General features: G+C 41.2%; 2 protein-coding genes across 3 annotated transcripts; one reads left to right on the top strand and one right to left on the bottom strand.

The window, feature by feature from the left end:
* Positions 1-5,009: 5,009 nt before the first annotated feature.
* On the bottom strand, positions 5,010-8,082 carry LOC115620848 (protein hugin). Its single transcript, XM_030514291.1, has 3 exons — positions 7,841-8,082; positions 6,070-6,361; positions 5,010-5,657 (listed from the first exon to the last, which is right to left on the bottom strand). Exons 1-3 carry the CDS (start codon positions 7,922-7,924, stop codon positions 5,410-5,412), a joined length of 624 nt encoding a protein of 207 aa, XP_030370151.1. The 5' UTR covers positions 7,925-8,082; the 3' UTR covers positions 5,010-5,409.
* A 5,923-nt stretch (positions 8,083-14,005) lies between these two features.
* LOC115621835 (octopamine receptor beta-3R-like) lies at positions 14,006-25,409 on the top strand. 2 transcript variants are annotated; one of them, XM_030515644.1, is made up of 8 exons: positions 14,006-14,746; positions 15,587-15,787; positions 17,026-17,301; positions 17,361-17,538; positions 17,707-19,753; positions 20,632-21,015; positions 23,154-23,262; positions 23,335-25,409. In XM_030515644.1, exons 1-8 carry the CDS (start codon positions 14,055-14,057, stop codon positions 23,543-23,545), a joined length of 4,098 nt encoding a protein of 1,365 aa, XP_030371504.1. In that variant the 5' UTR covers positions 14,006-14,054; the 3' UTR covers positions 23,546-25,409. The 2 variants fall into 2 exon arrangements, with proteins under 2 accessions (XP_030371504.1, XP_030371505.1); XM_030515645.1 differs by lacking the exon at positions 20,632-21,015.
* Positions 25,410-25,418: the final 9 nt, after the last annotated feature.

Here is a 25,418-nt window from a genome sequence, read left to right on the forward strand (position 1 = left end):
CTTCACTTTGCCTGTTTGCCAGCCCGCTTGATTGTCTGTCATTCACATTGCAACATGCCATGGAAAGTTGCTGGCAAACTGTTGTAATTGAAAACGATTTCCTTGTGCGCTTCAAGGGCAGCCAAATGGCTGCCAAGCAACAGCAACAACAAAAGGAAGAGCAACAGAAAGGAAGCCCAAACAACGACAATCGCAATGGCGCCGCCATTTTATTGATATTCATTGACATTGAATCTGCTGGCGATTATCCGATTGCTCCGCGCTCCTTTATTTACGATGATGGGGTAACGACTGAGAAACTGATATGCCATGTAATTTGCTTATTTGTAAGCCTTTTAGCCAAACGGTTGCTTTGGTAGCCCACATAACACACTTTTCTCTAATTGGCATTAATTAAACGAGAACCAACCAGTTAGTGTTTATTGAAATGAGATGGAAACTGCTAAGTCAGCGTAGTCCAATTGATGAATGATGACCAACTGGTTTTTGTTTGTATGATTGTGTATGTGAATGACATGAAGGTGTTTCGCCCTGTTGCTGTCGCGCTGGTAGATACACCTTCGAACAACAGATAGATAACCAACGTGTTACTTGTCTGATTTTTGTTAGAATGAAGAGAGTCGAAGAAGCGGCTGACAAAAAAAACGTCTATTTAATTCTTACGGTATTCCAACACCAAAGTATTTCTTATTATAATTGTAGGTGGAATTGACGGCAGATTATCGACAGTTAACGATTTTCATAGCTTATACTTGTAGTACAATTATAGAGCAATTGATGATTGTTTTCCAAGCAGAACTGCACACGCACAGTCACAAACAAGACAAACGTGCAGTCATAAAAAAGTGTTGCATACATCGAGGGGTGTTGAATCAAAAACGTCAATTATGTTAAAAGCGCCAACGGCATTGTGCACTCGATGTGTATATATTTTCAGTGCCGATGATGAGGCCAATGCCAACCATGCTACCTCCGCATATCGTCAAAATTCGATTTTCGTGCGGAAGAGATTGGTTTTGTTCGCCTTTTGTTACTGCTGCGCCATTGGCAGCCATCGGAAGTCGTCAACGGCATCGGCAGCATCAGCCACAGGCGTCTATTGTGTTAGCGTTGTATGTGTGGGTTTGCGTGCGCGTTGTTGTGCATGTGAGCTAATGTGCCTGCGAATATGCGAGTATTGCAATTTCAACATTTTTTGGCAGCAGCAACAACAAGTCGAAAACAAACCCAATTGCTGCAACATTTGGCTGGAAAAAGTGTTCTAAAGTTAGCGAAAGCTAAGTGTGCTGCCCGTCGACTACCTGCCGCACAACTTTTTGTTGACGTTGTTATTGGTATTCTTCTTTGATTTGGCATTGGACGCCTGAAGGCTACTCTGCTTACAAATTACTTTCCCAGTTTGTAAAGAAAGATCTCAACAAAATTCAAAAATATAATAACTTCAAAATATAAAATTCACATATACAATCAACTGACACCTTTGTGATCAGACCAGGCGAAATTTAAACCTAAAAACATTTTAGTACCCCTTTTGGCTATTAAATGTATTTATATTTACTTATGATGTGTGCATTGTATTTCATTCTTCACTTCACTGCAAATGTTCAGGGCATATTGGTTTTGGTGTGTAGTGCCGAAAAGAAAACATCGTAGACGTGTTATACTTGTATAGTAGATCCACATGGAGACGAATTTAAATTGAGATACCGCACATTGTAGAGCTCTCGTTTCGAAATTTTGAAAAACGATATGCTTAAAAGTCTTAAAAGAGTTTCAGTATTGTTTACCAAAATAGTGTAACCAAATTCTTTATTTAAAATCTTGCTATCACATCACATAGTACATGGCACATAGAAAAGTTACCAAAGACGACCAAATGCAAAGTAAATAAAAATACTGAGACACTGAGTAATATTCATTAAAAAGTGTTTTAGTTGTTTAAAATGGGACAAAGCACTGAGCAGGCATAAAACAAGAGCACCAATTCAATTCCACTGCAGACAATTTCTCAACTATCAGCTTATCAATCACGCGCCATCATTTTGAAGGCAACAGGTCAAGACCTACACGGATCAACAGTAACGGCAACACCTGGCGCTCTTCAGCGCGAAGGGTGACCTATAGCCCACATTGCTGGTGTGCGGCATTTAATTAATAATTGATGGTAGCCAAAGATAGGAGCTCTGTCATTATGTAGCCGACCGCCTGTTATTAAAATCAGATATGCCACTTAACCCCCTTATACATCCCAATCTATATCTATAGCCACATTAATACCACAGCATATGCGGATAAAGGATATTTTTGTTATGAGTAATTAAATTACACAACCTTTTTCACTTTTGTGCTGCACTAACAAAGCCAATTTTAAGCCTTTGCATACTCGCCAAACCAAGAAAAATGACCAAACAGTGAGCAAAATTTGATTAAATGAGCGGGAGGGGAATATTCAGGCAAACGAATGTGGTAAGCAATAAATTTAAATCAGTTGTTAGATACAACAAATAATGCGAGATGTGCCTCAGAATAGCAGGCTTAGAGTATGAATAACGGCTGGAGCACAGACCTAAACCGTACCGAACCGAACCGAACCGTAGCGTCTGGACAGCCCAATATTAGCAGCCATTTTTAACAGCTCACAATAATGGGCCACATAAATTTATCCCACACATACTACCCGTATATATACATTATATAGTATGTATACTATGTATGTGCATATCGAAAGAAAAAAGGTGGACACAGAAAAAAAGCAAAGCTTTTTACGGGCATTTCGAGTGCTGCTTAAATGTAAAATAAATACACACGAAGTGTCGGTGGTGTCGGGCAGGATGGAGAGTTGACGTAGGCTGATATTAAAGGCCAGGCACAACTGTTGGCGGTGTGCGTCATTTAATCAGGCAAAGTGATTTTCGCACACTCAAACAGCAACTTATCATCCCTCTCACACGTTCGCCAAGACTCACGTAGCACACGTTAGAGCGGGTGACAGACAGACCGACCAAGCAGGCAAAAAGTCGGCGCATCTGCCAGCTGATATTCAAACAGTTTAGCCTTACGCAACGACCCAGCTGTACATTTTTCGCCAACGTCAAGCAACGAATGCGGCCACCATGCGGAGGAGCTCCGGGCCCGTTGCTCATTTGCACGCCAACTCACAACGCGTCTCAGTGCGTGCTCCTAACGCCCTTTATAGCAACGGAGCGGCAGCAATACCTGCATGTTGGCCCAAAAAAAGTAACAGCACGAAGTATTTATTGCCATTTTGCAGTTATAATGTTTCAATAGCTTATATGTACGTGTGTACACTGCAACATTTTTCACAATTAGGTTCAACGTGAAAGTGTTGGTAATTCATTTATGAGCTAAACATAATGAATAAGTTTTAATTTTGTAAATACAAAGATATTTACAATATATGTAGAGATCTCAACATAAACTTGTTCGAAGATACCATTACAATGAGTATTTCAAAATATTTCGTTCTTTCAAGGAAAACTATTCAGTCAGTGTGGATAGATACACATCTAGTTTCTTTTTCTTTTTGTTACGAATATTATTAGGTATTTAGTTATTTACATTTTTCGACTTTAGGAAATTACAATTGCCGTTTAGATGACCTGCCCAAGACAGTCCACTCATAAATTAACAAGTGTAGAATTTTGTACTCCTTCTTGTACAACTAGATTACTATATTAGCTAATATACTTTTTGACTTTGAAATAAAACCGCTTATAAACCGCGGCATTTATTTTATAAAAGCAATCAGATATTATTCCACACAAGTTTTTCTGAGTGCACGTGTGCATGAGTGCCTTCCTTTTGGCTGTAACTTGTATGTCCTATTAGCACAATTTAAGCACGATCCATGCAACCATATAACCATATATAACCTTTGCCTTGGCACCCACTTTAGGTTGCCATTAGGACTTGAGTCTTCAGAGTGTGTGGCGAGGCTACGTGACACAGCCATCATTTGTCATGAATTTGCCGCATAACTTGCTCCCGAGAGCAACGTTACCCTTTTCAGGCAAATTGGAGTCCTGACCTTCAATTGAAGTTAGTTAAACTAACGATGAGGAGCAACATGCGCCAAACTAATTGTCACGCGCCGAGTTTCTAATGAGTTGCCCAACATTTATGCTCATTCTATTCCTCTACACACTCTGAAAATGTAGCTAATTTATCATTCATTAACTCCATTTCATTTTTCTGCTACATTTGCCGCACTGTTTTTCAAGCACTCAATGAAACAGGGTGGGACCAATATAACTATATAACTTTCACAAAATGTTTCCAATAAAAACAATCACAAAATGTCAAAAAGATTCACAAAAACTTAGACACAATAAAAAACCTGTTATAATATAATTGGTACTTTTATTATTTGGAGAAAATGTCGTCTTAGTACTTCATTTACGTATATAATGTGGACACAAAGCCCGGACATACTAGTTTCCATACGAAATTAATGAGTTTCCCCACAAATATTTTGCAACTGTGCCTTTTTACTGCCGATAAATTCTTGTGCTTCAAAGGCATTTGAATTCTTAGGTATGCATATAAAGTCAGCTGCAATTGAATAAAATGCATTTGGTGCAAATACTAATACACATTTTTGTGGAAGAGTGCAATTTTTCTATTCGATTATGTGGATTTAATGCTTTTGATCTGGCAGAGCTGGTGGGGAGCTGGGTCTTCCGTTGGCAATTTTATCAGCCAATGGACACATGGCACTTCCGAGCCACAAGCTTCGCCATTTACTGCACTACCTGCGGCATTTTCAATAAATTTTAATTCATTTTATTAGCTTTCCAACTAAATGCACTGTTAGTTCATGCACGGTTGCACACATGTACGAATTAGAAGCATTTTCAATTTTAATTGCAAAATGCAACAAGATTCGCCTTTTGTTTTAACATACCACACTATACCTATATGTGTCCATATAATCATATGCAGTTGATTTATAATATACATATAGACGTTATGTTATTTAGAAAATACGATTTTGGGATAAAAGAGCGCGATGCAATTTATTCAAACAAATATTTTTGCGTATAATTAATTCCTCTCAAACGTTTGTCGACTATACATATCAGTTTACATATTATATATGCGTTATATGTATATAAGAATATGTGTACACGTATATGCGACCCGCGTCGGTCAATTATTGTTTTAATTGCTGCGGCTTTTTAAATATGTTATCGAATAATTTTAGTCGTCCAATGAATACTGAAACATAAGACTTCTAGGCATTATAATCATAAAAATAATAACAGCATGCCCATGAGTTTTCATGTGTGTATGAAATGTATGGAATGCCATTTAACCTCAACCTTGTCCAAGGGCTTGTCGTTGTCGTCGTCGCTCTGTCGCCTGCTGTGTCCTTGCCGTTGCCATGACTCAATCACTACTGCTGCTGCCACCGCACACTTGAGCACGTTTGCCCAAACGCGGCTTGAACGGCACCGATTTCTTCATCATGCGCGACACGAACTGCCGGGACTGTATACCCAGGCCTCCGCCACCACCTCCTCCCACGCTCATCTCCTCATCGCCGACTCCGCTGGCGTCCAGGAGCTGCTGAAAGTCAATGCTACGGCCCAGGCGTGGCGTTCGCACGCGGTAGGCGGGCTCGTTGCTATTTTGCACTGTAGAAGGAGCAAAAGGGGTTTGTTGGCTCTTGGACTTTAATTACAAAAGAAGCGCACACGCATACCATAAAGTTGTGTCATTTAGATAATTTTCTTGATTTCACTCCCTAATTAACTTTCGCAGATTTTAAAAAAGCTAATCAACAAAACTGAAGGAAATATTAAAAATAAACAAGCGGTTCCAAGGCCAAGAAATGTTTTTGTATGCGCATAAAGCTATTGCTATTATTTCCAGCAATTTTAGAATGTTTGGAAAGCACGATACCCGTTCGAAAAATTGGAAAGTCAGTTGAAATTAGTTTATGGATCGATCCATTTGAGTATTTCATATATTATGACGAGCTATGCAACTAAACCGACACAACTAGCAGGTGTTCACACGTATACGCTTCGTGATGGGCCCACTTACATTGCCGTAGCTTTTGCAACAACAGGTAATAGGTCAGTGGCGGCATGTTGTCCAAGTCATATTCCTGCTGTGGTTGTTGCTGCAGCTGTGCTGTCGATAGTGGCGAAGCCATAGCCAGGCTCTTCTGCGCCTGCAAATTGTTCTCCTCCAGCTCATCAATAATGTCATTTAATTCCTTGTACTCGCCCATGGCGCGTTTTTGACGCGCTTCCGACAGCACTGTGCTGTGGGCGGCCGTTCCACCTCCAGGACCACCTCTGATACGATTTGGTAAATCCAGTTTTTGTGCGCTCTGCTCAAACGAAGTGCCACATATATAACACACACATAACGTGCAAGGAAACAAAACAAAGAGGAGATAAAAAAAATACCACATACTCGTATATAAATGTATTTGAAATATGCCCCGGCTTTGCCTTTTTTTACGATACTCTCATGCGGGCACAAGAGCATTTCCTGCCTCTCCTTTATTGAGTGAGCACTGGTGCGGGACTTCCGCTCGACTCAGGCTCAAACTCTTGGCAGAGCTTTGGCAGTTGGCAGCTGGCAGTTGGCTGGGCCACCGCATTGGGGGCCTTCAAACTGTCGACACGTGTTAAGTTATTTTTATGCTGCCTATTTATGCGCATACGTGCGTGCTGCACACACACACACACACAACCACAGAAGAGCACAACCATATATATGAATATATACATATATATATGCACTAACAATCTCACACTACAAACACTGTTTTTTGTGCCAGTCAAGCACTTTATTGTTTCAATTTACAGCCTCGAGCTGTGGCTGAGACAGTGAGCGGCTTAGCGCCGCTTGATTAGACAATTCAATGAAGACTGAAATTCCAACACCTTAAATCTGCTTGTAAATCGTGTGTGCGCACAACATTTATGCTGGCGTTTGATTACTTGTCATGCATGGAATTGTGTTCAAAAGATCACGTATGCGACGTGTGGGCCACATATAAATCTAAATGACTGCCTCATCCATTCATAACGCCTTGTGCCATTTAGCAGCTTGTAAATGCAATTTCGGAAAATTCAAATAAATTGGCTTCCCAACGACTTAATTAGCTCAACATGACATTTCGGCTATTGCCAATGACAGGCAGGAAATGTGTGGCAACCGAAATTTGCCGAAAGTTGTAAGCCCGAACTAAGACATAAGTAGTTGGAAATAGGGGAGTAACCTAATCAATTACCGGATGCAAGCGCACACCTTACTTTCTATACAAATTCACAAGCAAATGTGATTCCCAAACTATTAAAATATGTATAACTAAAACCAAATCAATGATGTTTCAATTCAAATAATAAATCACCAAATCTTTTGAAATATTAAATAATAATATAAATGATTTAAAAAAAAAATGATCTAAATAAGTAATATTATAAAAAACGGATGTAAATTATAATCGGTAGGTAAACAAATTACAATAAATAACTAAGTAAAAATACTAAAATTAGTACTGAAACCAAAAATGTACGATGCTTTAAATTACATTGCCATCTACTGTGAGGGCCACAAAGTCTACATTAGAAAAGTTTTGCCACAGCGTTGCTTGGTATGATAATTGTGAACACTTTGCAGCAAAACTTGAATGATTTGGAACAGGCGCCCACCTTGCGGTTGCAAGTTTTGCTGCAGTCCCACTCAACGATTCCACGATGCGGGAACTTAAGCAAATAAAACTAATTAAGTGGCGTTTGTTTTGTCTCCTCTAGTCTCATTCTTAGTTCCTCTTCACTTTCTTCCCACTTACACTCACCTGCATGGGCTTGGCGTGACTGCAAATAGCAACGTAAAAAGAGGCCGCGATTAGCAGCAATGTACCATAATTCAGTCTGCACATAACTGAAAACAGGTAGGCGGCGGTAAAGCGCGTTTTATGGCGAATTCGGACCAAACTTATTCACACTCAGCCGACAAACTGAGCCGTACACCAAGTAGCAAGTTATCAGCTCAATGGCGCGTCGTAATGTGAAACGAGCGTGGCTCTAGCTTAAAAGGATGCAGGATAACTGATGCGCGCATAGCAGGCGCAAGTGAATTTTTATAGGCGAGCGCTTAATGGCTAATGGGTTGATTAAGTGATTGACTGACAGCCACTAAATGATTTGTTGTGCCCTAATAGATCCCCACGCTTACAAGGACGATGAAATGACATACGGCGAATCAACAAGCAAACAGAACAGTGTGACATTAATTCAATCGAGGTGGACAAAAACTATAAATGAATAGTAGGATCACTTCTCTAATGAGATCATATAGAACTTATGTGAACAGATATTAAGTATCTTTGTAAGAGTATTACCGGCTGCGGATTCTATGTTGGCGCTTTCCGCTTACAGTCTAAATCGAAAAGAATATTTGTTTTTCATTTTATACAAATACGAGTATGACCTTGTATCTTCATTTGCAAGTGCAGAAGAATTGGACACCAGCAAACAATTTTATTCCGTATCTATATTACGAAATATTTCATATTTCGCTTTAATACAAGTCCTAATGTTAAACTAAATCTTTAATTCAAAATGTCTTGATGAGCCGATAAAAGATAAAAATATTGTTTACGATGCTCTCTCTATTTCTCAAACTGTTAAATATTCTCATACAAGGGTATGTGAATCACTCGAAGAGTGCAATCGGAAAAATTGCAGAATAAACACAGAAATAATCAGTAATTGGTTATTAGTTATGCGCAAAAAACAAAAGTAAAAGCAAAGAAATAATAAAATATCTTCGCCAACAATTTTTTTTAGTTTTCAGGCGAACATAAGTGATTGCCGATTTACTACATAAAAATAAATCAAATATTTTGCCCACATAGATTCCTTCCATACTACACTGTATGGCTGATTGGCCGCTGGGCCGCTGGGCAGTAAACAAGCGGCGAAAACAATGCGTGTCGTCTGAGTTCCCAAGTCAAAACGGATGTGCTAGCAATTTGTTTGTGCGCCATTAAACGTGTGCGCCACATGACACCACGCCCAGGGACTACGCTTGTTAGCCAGCTGGTTGGCTATGTATCTCAGCCGTTTTATGCAAATCAAAGTCAAAGCTTTTGCTGCTGCTGCTCCTACTCTTGCTGGGCATGAAAAGCCAAAGCCAAAGCATACTGCATGCTGAGCCTCATCAATCAATCTTATTTAAATACTGACAGTTGTCGTCACATTGTGTCTTGCTTTCGATACTTCGCGCTCAGGCGAAGGCAGAAGCTGGACGCCCAACACCTATATCCACATTTTCGTACATCGTTTGTCATTCAGCGTCGAATTAGTTTCAGCCAATCTGAGGACAACACACAATGAAGCTATTGACTGTCCCATTGAAATGCACATTGGGTTCAATTTGTTAAGCAAACAGCTGTACACCTCGCCAAACCGTGGCGTTTATTATCACTACTCACTATTTGTCCAAATTTGTTTTTATGAATTACATGATGGCCCTGTCCTTGTGCGTCTTTAAGTGTGTGATTGCACACATGTGTGTGTTTTCGAGTGTGTGCTGCCTGTCAACAACATTTTAAATAGCAATCGAAGAATTTATGTCAACTGTCAAATCAATTGGTCAACAAGGGAATTCAAACACAATCAGAAACTATACACACACTTAAGTAGAGGCTGATGGTAAACGCGCCTTGTGCTTTGGGGCGTATACGCGATATTATGTTGTGTCCTACTTTCTAGCGATTTCATTCCGCAATTTAATGTTACTTATGCATACAAGTCGGCCAGTCCGACAGGCTTCCCTTCCCACCCAGAAAGACAGACATCACAATGACAGCCATGGGGGTGTTGGTCCTCCAGTTGCTACTGAACTCAGCGCAGAAAATGTAGCATACTTTACAGCTGCGCACTGTAGTTTGCAACCGACAAAGAAATGTATGCTTACTTTTTTAAGGGCTTACACACAATAAATACTGCATTATAGAAAAAATAGTCTGTTTATATGATATTTAACAACTTCATATATAAGTTAGTATAATGTTTAGATGTGTACATATAATTGTGTATGTATTGTGTGTGTCTCTACCACCTCTTCCAACATTTCTAACAGCAGTACATACATTTTTTGTTTTCTTACTTTAACATTTTCCCTTTTTTGTGACCAAGCCAACCACCTTTGTTGAGGAGCTAATGGGTAACATTTAAAAATACATCTTTTAATAACCACACTACTGATAAAAAATAAACAATATTGCATCGCAAGTAAAATATCCCTCACTCTTATAAAGACAAACTTGAACTTTAATCCACATCCCTCCACAAAAGACATTCCCTTAGGTTTTTGTGTATGTTCGGTATGCGTGTAAATCCAAATATAATTTTAATATAAATATAATTCAACAATATATGTTTTCCTCGTAAATCATAGCAATAAAATGTCATTGAAAACTTCAAATAAATAAGAGAATTACAAATAACAAGTTCAGACTTGTTTCAATATAAATTATTGACCCACTGTGTAGCAAGTATAGTTGCAAGGGCAACATCTGCTGTTGAAACAGCAGCCATTTAAAAGGTCATTCGTTATGCAATCCACACATTCGTGCACACGCGTATGGTAGTTTTCAATTATAAACTCTGCAGGACTATCTACCAATCTATTAAAAATCTTTCAGTACAAATAAAACATATAAGGAGATAAAAGGAAACATATATAATCGTGCGGTATATTCTATCGCTACTCTCACACGCCAAATACAGCTGCTGGGTAACTACTGCAATTTATGGACGTCTATTTATTTTCGCAACTAATTTACGCAAACATGGCCCACACATTTACAAGCACGACACGGTTCTCAGACCATCGACAGTGCTCGGCAATGACATTTAGTTATTTACTAACCCCATGTGTCAGGCAAAGGGAAGATGGAAGGCACGTGTTAAGCCCACGTTTTGATATTTTTTATAAGCCCCAATGACAGTTTTTATTGCCACAGTACTGGGAGTTTAGTTACTCTTTACACGGATCGATGTTTGTAGTGGTATTTATTTACTCAATTATTTTACGCCCTCTCCATCTTTCTCGGGTACCGTAGCAGTTGTTAATAAGCAGGCAGAAAGCCACTCTGTCAGTCAAGCACTCGTTGTACTTAAGCGGACAAGTGACGTTCTAATGCGTGCTGTGCCCGCGGAACGCCAACACCCAGCGGTCAGAATGATTGCCCGCTTGGCTGCCTGCTCGGTTGCCTCGATACTTAGCCGCTGGCCCAGAGAAGGGATTTAATTGAATTAGTAGTGTCCTGTGCGCCGCTTTGAAGTTTGCACTTTGCACACGCCCACGCACAGAGCACAGAGAATATGCCCTCTGGCCTCTTACCTCTGCCTGGGCCTCAATGACCTACAAACTACACTTTGCAAAAATAAGGAGTTCGCAATTTAACCTGTGAAGCAGATTATTCTTTATGTAAGTTGGGGACCTGTTGACATCCTTTCGTAATAGTAATAGACTTTTATATTTTTTATATTTAACTGAGGCTTCAATGATTCTTGAAATTAAATAAATTGCCATTTCTAACATATAAAAGAAATATGTTTTACATTTTCTTCTACCTCGTGATTTCACAGTGTAGAGCCAAGAGCAACCTCGCGTCCACTCCATGCACTGTTGACGTTTGCGCTTAGACAACTTTGCTGCCGGAAAGACGGCGGCTTTATTGAATTTCCGGTGAACCCCGCCTGCTTTCTAGCGCTTACAAGACAAGGCATTAATTATGCCACAATGTCTTTTTTCCTCCATCATTTTTCATTGTTGTTGCTGCAGCCCCATAACTGACGCAATGTCGAAGCTTTGTGGCCCTGCCGTACGCGGCCAGCTCTGAAATTAAGTTGCCTGCATTAGCCGGGGTATTAAAAGGTCCGCCGATAAATAATGGAGCGCAGACAACTTAAAAAGACCACTCCTCACAAACGCAAAGAAAGAGTGATGTGCTTGTTATCCTTGCAAAATCCTCGCATTAAAATATTTAGTTGCCAATCTTCCGTCTGATGCCGAGCACAAGCTGAACTAATCAAACAAGCACGAAGCAGATATGAAGGACATGCGAAGAGCCAACTAACAAGGATAATAGTGCTGTGAAGCATGACAGAATAGCAGGGCAAGGGTCTCTACTATACACTTTTTATGGAGCTCTGCGGTTGTGTGGATGTGTGTCCAGCCAGCACTTATAAATCCTTAAAAAATATTGAAATCAAAATGCTGAAGGGCAGCTGCAGAAACTTATTTTGATGTCAAGTTTGCCAGCGGCAACGCAAAGCAAAAACAAACTTTCGGCCCACGATTTATTCTCCTACCAAGGACATTTGAACTTCAATCCCAGCGCTGACAAGCGGAAGGACATAATGTAAATATATGGAATGGATGGGTTTGAGAGGCATGGGGTGGGACTTTGGTGACTGCTGCCAGTATACAAGTATGCGTGTGTCAGCGTTCAGAGCAACATTCAAATAAAATGCATACCAAGTGCGCACTCGACATGTGTGCTTTTCAATTTGTTGCTTACATTTTAATGCAACAACTGTAGCAGAAGCTTCTTGGGAGGCAGCCGCTTCACTTGCGACCGCAGGACGAAAGTAATACAATTTTCTGCCCAAGCAACAATAGCATAGATATTCTCAAATCAATTCGCTAGAAAGAAATCGATAGACATGAAGGGAGGCTTGAAATGTAAATGCATTTTTATCCCTGTGCCAACCAGAGTTGAAGTGGTGCCATATTTATGTTGAGCACAATTTCTCTTAAGGATCGTTTAAATTCAAAGAAGCAGATAAACTCAAATAATGTACCATAAAATATGTACCTATTTATTTATAAAAATATTTACATCAAAATACATAGAAGTATTTGCAATGTTGTTATCATATTTTGTGGGGTAGCATCACTCATGCGTTCCGAAAGGTAACCATGCATGTGGAAATAGTTCACTTCCCATGAACGTGGATTAATAAAGATGTATTATAAACATACTGAAGGATACTTGGCTTCTGCGCAAACGAGCAGTTAAAACCAAGCACTTCGGAGTGGTGCGCCAAATCATATATTCCCTTACGAATGATATAGTGACTAACAGTATTTTCTAATTACATTTCATATTAATAATAAATGAAAATACATGTAGATGACAAAATAGGAAAGCTGTAATAATTTACAATAATATCGAATAATACCTTCGACTCGTTGGAGGCATTCTAATTCTTATTTTTCAAGCTATGCTCCGATGAACAGCCAAGTGTATAGTCCCGGTTTGCGGTAGCCGAAACAATAGTTGGGTGGAGTAGCGCGGTAAACAAAGACTAGACGCCCATGTTAACGATAGTGGCGATGTGAAGCTTGAATTTGAATTTTACGTATTCATTTTTGTTGCTTCAACAGTTCTTGATAAAATCGCAAACTTTAAATAAACTGCACATTACCCACTCGATTATAAAAATTTTGTCATATTCATTATCTACTTACAGAAGCGCTGCCCACAGTAGCACGTTTAAACGAGCCGCTTTTCGACTTACGCATCGATAGCACCAGCAAATCAAACAAGTCAAGCCTAGGGCAGGAGGACAAGAAAGGGGCGCTTGGGCGCTGACAATGACAAACAGTCGACGATGCTGTTGACGTAACTGATGGGGATGTCGATGATAATGATGAAGATGACTGCGACGAAAAATACGAAGCGGATGCAATTTATGACAATGAACTTCAACCCGATTGTTTGCCTTGCAAATTGAAATTATGCACGTTTTAGATTGTGCACTCAGCGGACTAAGTAAAAAGTTTCTGAACAAAAAACCTCTTACTGCTTTTCAAAAGCAATTCAAAAGCAATGAATCAAGCAAGTTGATTATGGAAAGCGGCCAACAAAAAACAGTAGCAACATATATAATATAACAGCAGCAACAGCTCGTATTTTAATCAGCAGAAAAAGCAACAGAAAATAAATATTTCAAGTGGCAACAAACAAAAAGTTGCAGTTATAGGCAATCATGTCGCTGCTTAAAACTTCCACAACCACCGCCAGTAGCAGCAGCAGTAGCAACAAATCCTTCAGCCTCCACAGCACTGCCATCAACACATTTACTCCAACAACAGCAATAGCAACGAACATGAGTAACAAGATGGCGGTAAAAGCGCCAGCAAGCAAGACAATTGCAACTTTTGTTGCAAGCACTGCAGCGCTCAATACGGCAACAACTTTAACAACAACAAGCAGTACGACGAGCAATGGCCGCACAGAAACGTTGTTATCAATGGCAACGGCGGCAGCAACAACAAAAACTACCACAACAACGACAACAACTAGTTTGCCTATAACAACATCTCAATTTGTGACCGCATTGGCAAACAATGCAAACGCCTCGTTGACTTCACTGTCATTAACATCGTCCTCGTCGGCAGCAGCAACGGCAACAGCAGCATCATCGGTAGCTGCAGCATACACAACAACATCCTTGCCAACATCCTCAACATTGCTCACAGCCGTCACAACAACAGCAGAAAACCTCACACTGAACAGCAGCTTCATCGAATCCATCGGCGAACCAGAGATGGTCGAGGATTCTTGGCTGGATCTCTCACTGCTTATACTAAAAGCATTTATATTCTCGTCAATTATTTTGGCTGCCGTGCTGGGCAACGCTTTGGTTATCATTTCGGTGCAACGTAATCGAAAATTGCGGTGAGTAAGCGACCAGCAATTTGTTTTCATGGTTATAGCACAGCGGGATGCCGTGATAGTAGCGCACAGTGGTACAAATGAAAAACATGGCACGAATTATTTAATAACTGTAAGGGCAAAATGTCTTCGCTTTGGTATTGTGCTATCGTGCTATAAAAAGTATTTTTCAATTAAATACGCACTCCTTTATTAAAACCCTTATATAATATAATATATAATAATATTTTGGGTTTAATTTTTTATTCACTATGTCCATCGCCTCTGGTGCAGTGCAATCACCGTCACGTCTCAGCTCGGTTTCTGGAAAAATGGCAGGGATGACCCCCGTTTACTAAAATTTATCGACGGCATTGCACGTGCAACACAGCGGGGGCAAAAGCTTTTGCAAAGCATATAAATGGGGTTTAAAGGAGCGTAGTTTAAGTTAAAAGTAAAGCATCAGGAATGAAGTTAAATATGCGAAGAAGAAAATATCGTTTCACTCGTTCTCCGTGGAATATTATATACTTGTACATTTTGTGTGTATATTTACTGGGAAAAGGGGTAAACTGTAAAGGTAAGCCGTCTGGTGACTGGCGTCATTTGCAGAAGGCAAATGGAATTCAATTCACAAGTGCAACAACAAGCACGTATCCCTGGCTCAACGAATGTCTCGCTGGTGAAGGCGACTGCATTGATAAACAAATGAAATTACACTCCCATGATGTGACTTTTTATGAGCTGGAAACCCTGCTTGGGATGGTGAATGGTGGTTACATTCAACTGTTGATATTCATTTATTATGATGCACTATTTTCACTTCTTTCATTCTTCTTTCCTCATTCCGCACTGTCATTGCAGCGTTATAACAAATTACTTTGTTGTTTCCCTCGCAATGGCCGACATGCTAGTCGCTCTTTGCGCCATGACTTTCAATGCGTCCGTGGAGCTATCCGGCGGCAAGTGGATGTTCGGACGGTTCATGTGCAATGTCTATAACAGTTTGGATGTATACTTTTCGACGGCAAGCATTTTGCATTTGTGTTGCATATCGGTGGACAGGTGAGTGACTTCTGTATGCATGTCAATACATACATACTACTTACAACTATATATGTACTCGTATATTTATTTGAGTGTGGGATAAAAAACTGAGTCCTGCTGCAAAAAACGCTTGCACAACAACTTTTAAATACCCAGCATTCCACATAAGAAGTGGGGGAGCAAAAGACCAATAAACTTGGCCTGAATTGCCAGATGGGCACCTTCAAAGTGTTGCACGCATTTGCAACAAAAACTCTGATCATTGCGAATGGCACACAATTAATTACAATGAGAAATGTGCGGCTATCAAAAACAAACATTAGACAGCGAGGCGTATGATGAATGCTACCCAAATGATTTGCTGTACTCACACACGCACCTAAGCACATCCAGTCAAATGGAGAAATAGCGTAAAATGTACAGGCGAACAAATTGTGAGGCAGCTGCGCTCCTCGGACCGTTAATTGGCACCACCGCCCCAACGGAAGCACAACAGATGTGCGTAAATGGCAACAGCATCAAGAATGGCTCGTGGCCATTGGTCCTTTGTCTTTTTTAATTAATTTGTGTTTCACCTTTCGATGAGGCGCACACAAAGCACAGCAAAACAAATGCGCCAAACAACGCTGGAGAAAACAAATACAATTATGCTAGAATCTAGAGATGGAGCTAACTGCTTGCATAAGAAAGAGTGCGTGAAATTTCGCTCGTCTCCAAACGCCGCAGTAATTTCAAAAATACTTAGTAGTATGATGTTAAAACATATTAGCATTCGCATTTTTTTAAAAAACATATTTGTTTTTGCATCTTTTTATTTGTGTTTTGATGCGGCGGTGTTTCGTCGTGCTAATTTCATCAAAGATAATTTTATTTTCCTAAATAATATAGCACATAATATTGTTATGGACATTGTCACCATCGATTTCATGCGGTCGCAGAGTATATGTATTGCCGCGCCTCTGAACAGTACATACTACCAAGATTTATGCGAGCTAAACCAATTTTAGATGAACTTTTAACAATGTGATAACTACTCCGGAAAATAGCATAAAGTAACACCAATATGAATGGAAAGCCATTTGGTGAAAACGATAGGCGAAACAATAACTTTTGTATGCACACGGGTATATACAGCTGCATATTTTCTGGCAGATGCCCATCTCTATCAACAAGTGCTACCTGCTCTGCCGCCCGTTACAATTTATTTCCATTAATAAAGCAATCCGCTTTGATTTCCCCTAACTTCCGACCCACAGATACTACGCAATTGTGCGTCCGTTGGAGTATCCTCTGAATATGACGCACAAAACGGTATGCTTCATGCTCGCCAACGTCTGGATACTGCCCGCACTCATCTCATTCACGCCAATCTTTCTGGGCTGGTACACAACGGCCGAGCATTTGCGCGAGGTCTCGCTACATCCGGATCAGTGTTCGTTTGTGGTCAACAAAGCCTACGCTCTCATTTCGAGTTCGGTGAGCTTCTGGATTCCGGGCGTTGTCATGCTTGTGATGTATTGGCGCATCTTTAAGTGAGTTGTGGGCGTCTGGGGGTACAGGTATTTGACTAACCAAAACTTTTGTTTTGTAGAGAAGCGGTGCGTCAACGAAAGGCTCTTAGCCGCACTAGTTCCAACATTCTACTCAATAGTGTCCACATGGGCCACACACAGCAGCCCACAAGTCTTAGCTACTTACACCCTAGCGATTGTGATTTAAATGTGGCATCCACCAGGGAGGAGACGCATAGTGCTATTAGCAACTTGGAGGTAATTTTAATCCAAAGATTTTCCTTAGATACATGTATAAACAATCGAAATATAATTCTACATTAAACGTGTATGTCTAGCCAATCGACTACTAACTTAAACCTGTTAGCTGGGGTCACATAATAAGAGCATTTGAAACCCAAAAACTCCATTGATTTTCACTTTCAGGACATGTTGCAGGCACCCACAGACGAGGACGATGATGATAAAGAGGAATGCGATGAGCTGCGTGTGCCCTCGCCCCCACCGCGTCGTCTCAGTCGCAGCAGCATCGACTTACGTGACCTGGAGCAGGACCGCTACGAGAAAGTCACGCACACAGACAGCGCACCATCGATGATAGCGTTGCAGCTGCAACCGCACAATCAACTGCAGCCACCAGCGCCGACTTTTGATCCCCAGATATGGGCAGAGGCGCTGCAAACAGCAAAGCGTGTGGCACCAAACAATGCAACAGCAACACCACCCGCTCCTGTGCCGGTTCCAGCTCCTCTACTGCAACAACAAAGCACTACTAGCGGCAGTGGCACCTCAATGGAGGGTGGGGCATATCGCGTCTTTGGCATTGGGCTAAACAGCGATGAGAGTGAGACTAACGACCACTACGACAGCGCATTGAACCTTCGCCTGAGGGAGCAGCAGCAACAGCAGGCGCCCGCAACACATCTGCCACTCGCAGAGGACAACAAGGAGCTAAAGCGTCTTATAGAGGACAACTATTTGTACTATAAAAAGCAGACAGGAGGCGGAGCTGAACTGATGGCATGCACGGGCAAATATCCGGCTCTCAGTGAGTCCGATTTCATACGCCTACGAAGTGGTGCAGGTGGTGCAGGCAATGGAGTGGGCAAAAAGTCCCTCGCCGTGAGTGATTCAGAGTTTATAAGAAATAGCACCAAAGGCAACAGCACAGTGGAGTCGAAAACAAAGCAGGAAAAGGGCTTCAATCTAATGTCGCTGCTAGCAAAGACAAAACGCTCCAGCACCGAATGTTTTTCGCTAGAGAAAAAAAGACATCAAGCGAATTCGGAGGAGATACAACGCAGCACACATGGTTCAAGCTTCTTCCGGCGTGCACGCAACCGGAAGCTATCGCACAGCTACAATGGCAGTGCGGGCGGTGGCGGCAAGGAACGCAAACTTGAGCAACGCGCGCGCCAGCACAGCGACACGGACTCGGATGTCTACCGGCCACGCGGCCTTCTGGGCGATAAGCCAGACATATTGCTGGATATCAATGTGCTTAGCGAGCAGAGCGGCGTGGGCGTTGGCAACGGAGGAGGCGAGCTCATAAAGCAATTCAGCGACGGCGTACAGCTGATAGACTTCAGTAATGTAGATTCAGTTCGTCCACGCAGCGATGCTTTTGAGGACTTGGCCCAACTTGCCGAATGCTTTGGCGAGTCCCCCAAGCATCCGGCAACACCGCCTCCTTCGCTGTCACCACCGTCAATGCTCGAGGGCAGTTTATCGAATGACGCCAATATCAAGCCACACTCCGTAGAGCTTCTTGACCAGAACAACATGCTAATTGCATCTAGCTCCGAGCTGGCTGAAATCTTTCGGTCGCTCAGTTTTCCCGCTGAGCGAGAGCGGGTCAAACAGCGACAGGCACCGCAACGCTTGAGCACGCTGAGCGATCAGATTCCGGCAAGCGGAGCGAGCTATCGTCTGTTGTCCCCACCGAACACGCCCCACAATGCGGCGCCCACGTCCACATCGTCGCAGTCGGCGTCCATCAATGTGTACTTCCTGTCGCCGCCACCGCAGACAGCGGGCTACACGCCCAGCGATACATCAACAGTATCGCTAGACGTGGTCACCACACTGCCAGTGCCACAGCCCCAACTCCAGTCCCAACAACAGTCCTTGGCACAACATTCGCAACCTCCCCAGCTAAACATATCATCCAAGCCTGAAATCATTCTCGATTCTACGCTCTCGCCGACTTCACTTCGGAGTCCGGAGGCCGATGGCGAAGAACGTGACGTAACGTCGCCGCTGTTCAACCGCAAAGATAGCACAGATGCGGATGCAATTGCATCCGGTGGCCGTCAACGCTGTAGTATCCTGACCGGCTACGATGGTATCCAGACAGTGCGGAAGCGGCAAGCATCGGTGGTCACTTATGATGTGAATGTCATTAATTTCTCCCAGGAACACAGCGACAGCCGCAGCTACATTCCAATGGGGCGTGTGTCTACCAGCTCGGCAAGTAAGTAGCGCAATAAACTTATCTAAATATTGGTTGCCATAGGCAAGCATAGCTATTTGATCCCGTTTTGGCGAGTCAAATGACGCCGAAGGACTGATTAGTGAATGTAGAGATGTTAAAGAAAGCGACTGAACGCACGACTTGCCTTTAAAGCTTAGTAGGACACTTTAAGTATACGTCTAGGCAATCAAGCTGGAATTTCCCTCTCTCTCTCTCTCTCTCTCTCTCTTTCTCTCTGTCTCTCTCTCTTTCTATCTTAATCTACGTCTTTCAAATTCTTCCATCCAAGTTCCAAATTTGTAATATGCCTATGTACCTGATATGTATTGCATGTGACGCATGGAATTTGAACAATTCGATGTTTATGATCCAGCCACCGATTGATGTCTGATTTTGTATAAATATGGCCCAATTAAATACTAGGTTGACATAAAGCACACTACAATAAAATTAACTGAGGATATTTAGTGCTTCTGTGGAAAGCAAATTTTTAATGTTTGGCTACTCACAAACTTACACATTTTAATACCAACAAATTTTGTTTTCTGTGTAGCACGTTACATTGACAGTAGTTTTTGTAATCGAAAATAAATTTGTACATTAGTTAAGTTTCAAGTTTATGCACTAATCATACTAGACTCTATTGCATAGTCCAATCACAAATAGTCTATGGATATGTACGACTTTTTCTTCATTTTTTATTCCTCTAACCCTCTTCGCGATCTCTAACGCCTTTCTTTTTGTGTGTCTATATGTATACTCAATATGCATCACCAAAATCCCAAAAACTTGTACTCCATAAAAATACCACGACTCAACTGAATCGCACCGACTTGTCGTACTCCTTGCGCGTCCTCCCCAATGTTTGCCTCTCTTAGAAGTGCCCGAGTTTTCCAATAAATCCTCGCTAATACGACGCGGTGGCATTTGCATCTTTGTTGATGAAGACGAGGCCGAGATTATTGAGCAGAAGCCGCGAGGCATTAAGTTTGCACCAGCGGTGAGCAAGCGCGCTCCGCCGCCCAAGTGTCCGCTCTGCGGCGCTGATTTTGTCAGCAACGACACCGACAACAACACCACCAATAACAACCCTCTAGACGCTGCAGGCAATGCAAGTAGTAGTCACGCTCACGAACAAGATCAGCGCACTCGCTCACGCTTCTGGCACAAACGTACGGCGGCATTTTCAGCATGTTGGCAGCAGAGTAAGCAGCGGCGGAAGCAACGCTTCAAACCCGGATGCAGTCACTGTGGCGCAACCGGTGAGTTTTGTCTCCACAGCAACACTTTCATTCATTCTCTCTATCTCCCTCTATGTTTCTCTGTCTGTGCTTCTGTCGTGTGTTCTAAATGGGAAAACTAATTTCACAAACATTCACTGTAAAAAGCCATAAAAAACATTAAATACCGAACGCACGGTGGTATTTTTGATCTTGAGTTTTTCTTTAAAATGGTATGTTTTAGTTCATATGTCAGATATGTTTGTGAAATAAGTGTCGCCAGCCCGATGACACTCTGGTTCGCCCAAATCGCTCACAATCATTCAAAGCCCTACTGGCAATTGCTGTCATTCATACGCTTTTCGACACTCACTCATCTGCATAAGCCAATCCATATCCATATATACATACGAGTACATATACATATACATACACACACACATTTGTAAATAAGAATCACACACACTTTGCGAGCCGTTTGTTCCTAAATCGCCAACACAGCAAGTAATCCCCGCTTAGAGCAGCCACCAAATCAAACTTATGAGGAAAACCCACCTTGAGTGTCAAATCCACAATATTCGAATCGGAGGGAGGCAAATGGCCCGCCCCTTCAAGTCGTTCGCATACTTTCGGCTTCCCCACCTAGCTGTGGTTGCCAGCTCCGAACTTCGCCTTTCTCTCTGCTCATGCTGTAAATAATTGCTTCCGTTTGCACGTACGTTTGCTTTGCTTTTTTGTCCAGTTTGCTATTCTTTTGCATTATGATTTCATGCTCAGTTTGTGGCTGTGTGAAGGACCAGCCACACAGCAGTCAAACACAACCGCAATCAAAACACCAGACTCAATCCCCCCGTCAGAGATGAACTTGTCTTCTACGTCCTGTCACCCACTCATGTCTGTCTGCTTTGTTTTGCCTCTTACTTTCTGGAAAGTATACAAACTGTATGATCATGTTTACAAGTATAACAGGCTAAATAACGTGAACCTTGGAACCCACGGTATACACTTTTGCATTTGCCAACCGTATGAATTCTATATTAGAATCTTCTAAATTTGACCCACAATGAAAATCAAAATTAAAATCAAATCGCGAGATAGTTAATTTTAATAAAGTCCATGGGAGCAGTTTCTGAGCATGTTATTGAAAGATATACATTTTTTAAATTCCTTATTCCCAACGCACAAAGAGAAATGCCAATCATTACCGTTTAAATTAATCCTTGAAAATGCTTTAAAGCAGGACACAATTGGTCATTCTCCTTTCTTAACTCTGTATGCCAATTCCTAATATTTCCACCATTTCTTAAAAACGATTTATCCATATTTGTATCTGGACACAGTAAGTCATAACCTAAATAGTATTGTGCTCTCATTAATTCAAAATAATTTACCTAATATCGAACCATATTCAAGAGCGAATTTAGCCTTTGGCCCACTGCCAGTACGATATAATGTCATTTTTTTTTATTATTATTTTACTCTCACTTATGTTGCAAAGTTTCAGTTTGCGTTTGTGTGTGTGTCTGCGTGTGCGTGCCTTTGTTGGAGGGGGTGGATTCTCTGTTTTCGTTTTTGTTGCCCTGGTCTGTGTGTCTTTGCGATAACAAGCGCCCTGTGTAAATATTTTCAATTGTTTGTTTCGTTTTTATTACTTTTCCCCACACTCGGAAACACAAACACACATAGACAGACGCACACATATGCGGAGGGTTTTACTGTATAGTTGCAGCAGGCGAGAGTTACTAAGCGGGCGGGTCATCGATATGGTTGCGTATCGTAGGTTTAGCTTAACCACAGAAATAATAACAACACCAAGGCCAAGACTATTTATGACAAAGTTAAACAATATGAGGCGTAACATGTGGCGTATACACAATAACATCCTTAGTAAGCATCAAACAACAGACCAAGCCCAGACCCAGACATTCACACAGCTTTTTTTTTGCCACAACTAAACAAACACATCCAAGCCAAGAATCAACAACAGCAAACAGTGAAGAACTGTGAACTGCCAATTGCAGCTATAGCAGCTGCAAGAACTCTGCTCTGTTCTCTTTTTTGTGAACGTTTCCCAAGCACTAGCCACAAGCTATAACTGCCACGCAATGAAATTGAACTTTAATCACACAACTGTTATCACCCAAAAAAAAAAAAAAAAAACAATACTGTTTGTGTCACAGGCGGCTCGGTGCGACCCACAAAAGGTTGGAAGGCCGAGCACAAGGCTGCACGCACTTTGGGCATTATCATGGGCGTATTTCTGCTCTGCTGGCTTCCCTTCTTCCTATGGTAAGTTCGGGGGCTAATTCGTCGGGCAATGCCAAGCAGACGTTTCAGTGGTCATTATCTCGACTTTTGCAGGTATGTCATCACGTCGCTCTGTGGCTCCGCCTGCCCCTGTCCCGATGTCCTCGTCGTCGTGCTCTTCTGGATTGGTTACTTTAACTCGACCCTCAATCCGCTTATCTATGCCTACTTCAATCGCGATTTTCGCGAGGCCTTTCGCAACACACTCGAGTGTGTGCTGCCCTGTCTGGAGAAGCGCAATCCCTACAATGCATACTATGTCTAAGTGTAGATGGCTATTGGTTTCCATATTAGACAAACTATCAAAACGTCGTATTCCGAGCTCCCTGCTCGAATTGGAAGCAGGAAGCACGAGTATTAGTGATATTTAATACTTCTTACCTGTAACTCAAGCCAACAGGAAGAGCATAAACGAAAACGAACACATGTCATGCAAACCATCTACATAGCTAGTAAAACTTTGAGTTAAGCAATAAACGATGTATGTATGTGTGTGTACGTGTTAGTATACCTACATATACCGCGTATTTTCTATTATTAAGCAATGTTAGGGAATTACTAAATTTGAACCGTGTGTCCTGCTGCAGCAACAGTAAACGATGACTATGTAGAACATAGGTTAGTTAAAAGCAATTTAACGAACTGGCAGCTTCCACGGTGTACTCGAAAAATACTTAATATTAAGCCGAAATATACGTACGGGAGCCTTTGCTGCATTTATAAGATGCTTGATCGTGAATTAAATTGAATAAGTTATAGCCAAATACCTGGCCACACGAAATGCTGTAACATGTTGGCATTTCTCATGGTCAGTACGCACTCCAATGAAGGGAGGGAGGGAGCCTTCAAAATTATTTCCCGCATTGCCTACTGCTCTTCGTTATGTTTATACTTGGCATATAATTGTTACAAATGGATTGGAAATAACATTTTATTTTCTAATCCTGCGAGAACCAATCTTGTACCTACCATCCCATCCACGCAATGAGGCCATAGAAGATAAAATGTTACAGTCGGTAACAGAGGAATGAAATGCACAAAAACAAAAAAAGAAGAAGCAAGAAGCATTAACAGCATTAACATTTCGTTGGTTTTTCACAGAGTTTTTTGTTCCGGCATAATTTTTGTCAAAGTGCGTTATATAAAAATTCTCGATTCAGGCATTCTTTAAATGCAGTAATGAGAGTGTAATAATACGTTCCCATAAATTAAGAAAACAAACCAGATAGAATGCTACAGTCTAGTAAGCCCGACAGTGAAATACCCTGTACCCAGACTAACTTCCGGAACTGAGTGCGCCCCCAGCAGAAGCAAATAGAAGAAGATCGATGTGGGCGTAGTACTGTAGAAAACTATTTCGCTTATAACTTTTCCTAAGTCTGACCGATTTGGGTGAAATTTAAAACAAGAGTAAATTATTATACATATATTAATTACGTGTAAAAAGTACAAATTTTATGTAGGTTTGGAATTATGGACAGGCGTTCATCCAGACAAACGGATACACGGATCTCTTGTCATGCTGATAAGGAATATGCTACCTTCTCTTTATTACATATTTTGCACAAACCTTTTCACCGTTCGGGTACAGGGTATACGAAGCAGAAATATGTTTGTGGCAATCCAATAATACGATGTGGCAGTTAAATTTAAAAAATATTTAGTGTATTTGTAGCATAATAAGAAACAAGTACTACAAAGTATGCGCTCGATATAGTACGAAAGATTACTATTTATAGTTTAACACAATTTACAAATTATAGTTTAAAAATTTTTAATTTAATATTTTAGGTATCCTGAGCTTAATGAGAGTTTTAATTATATCATTCGTTTAAGTACAATTTGAAATAAGGGAAAACAGTTGGAATACTTAATGAAATCGAAAACTATTGAAGCAGTCTATATCGAGAGCATACTCCTGATAAAATTCGAAGCTAAATAACTTTATATTTGCAATCTAAACTGTGTACGGTAAGGAATTTTCAAGCCGAATGACAATCTACGACCCTTAAATAAAAGCGCCTAACTGACAAATTTTCAGTTGTTACGCAAAATTACGAAATTCGCTTCAAATTATGCTCAGTTTGTTTAGTTTTGATTGGCGTTCAACAACTTTTGTGATACTTAGTAACCGAAAT

Source organism: Scaptodrosophila lebanonensis, unplaced genomic scaffold, assembly GCF_003285725.1.
Source record: "Scaptodrosophila lebanonensis strain 11010-0011.00,11010-0021.00 unplaced genomic scaffold, SlebRS2 tig00000024-arrow-pilon, whole genome shotgun sequence".
Lineage (NCBI taxonomy): Eukaryota > Metazoa > Arthropoda > Insecta > Diptera > Drosophilidae > Scaptodrosophila > Scaptodrosophila lebanonensis.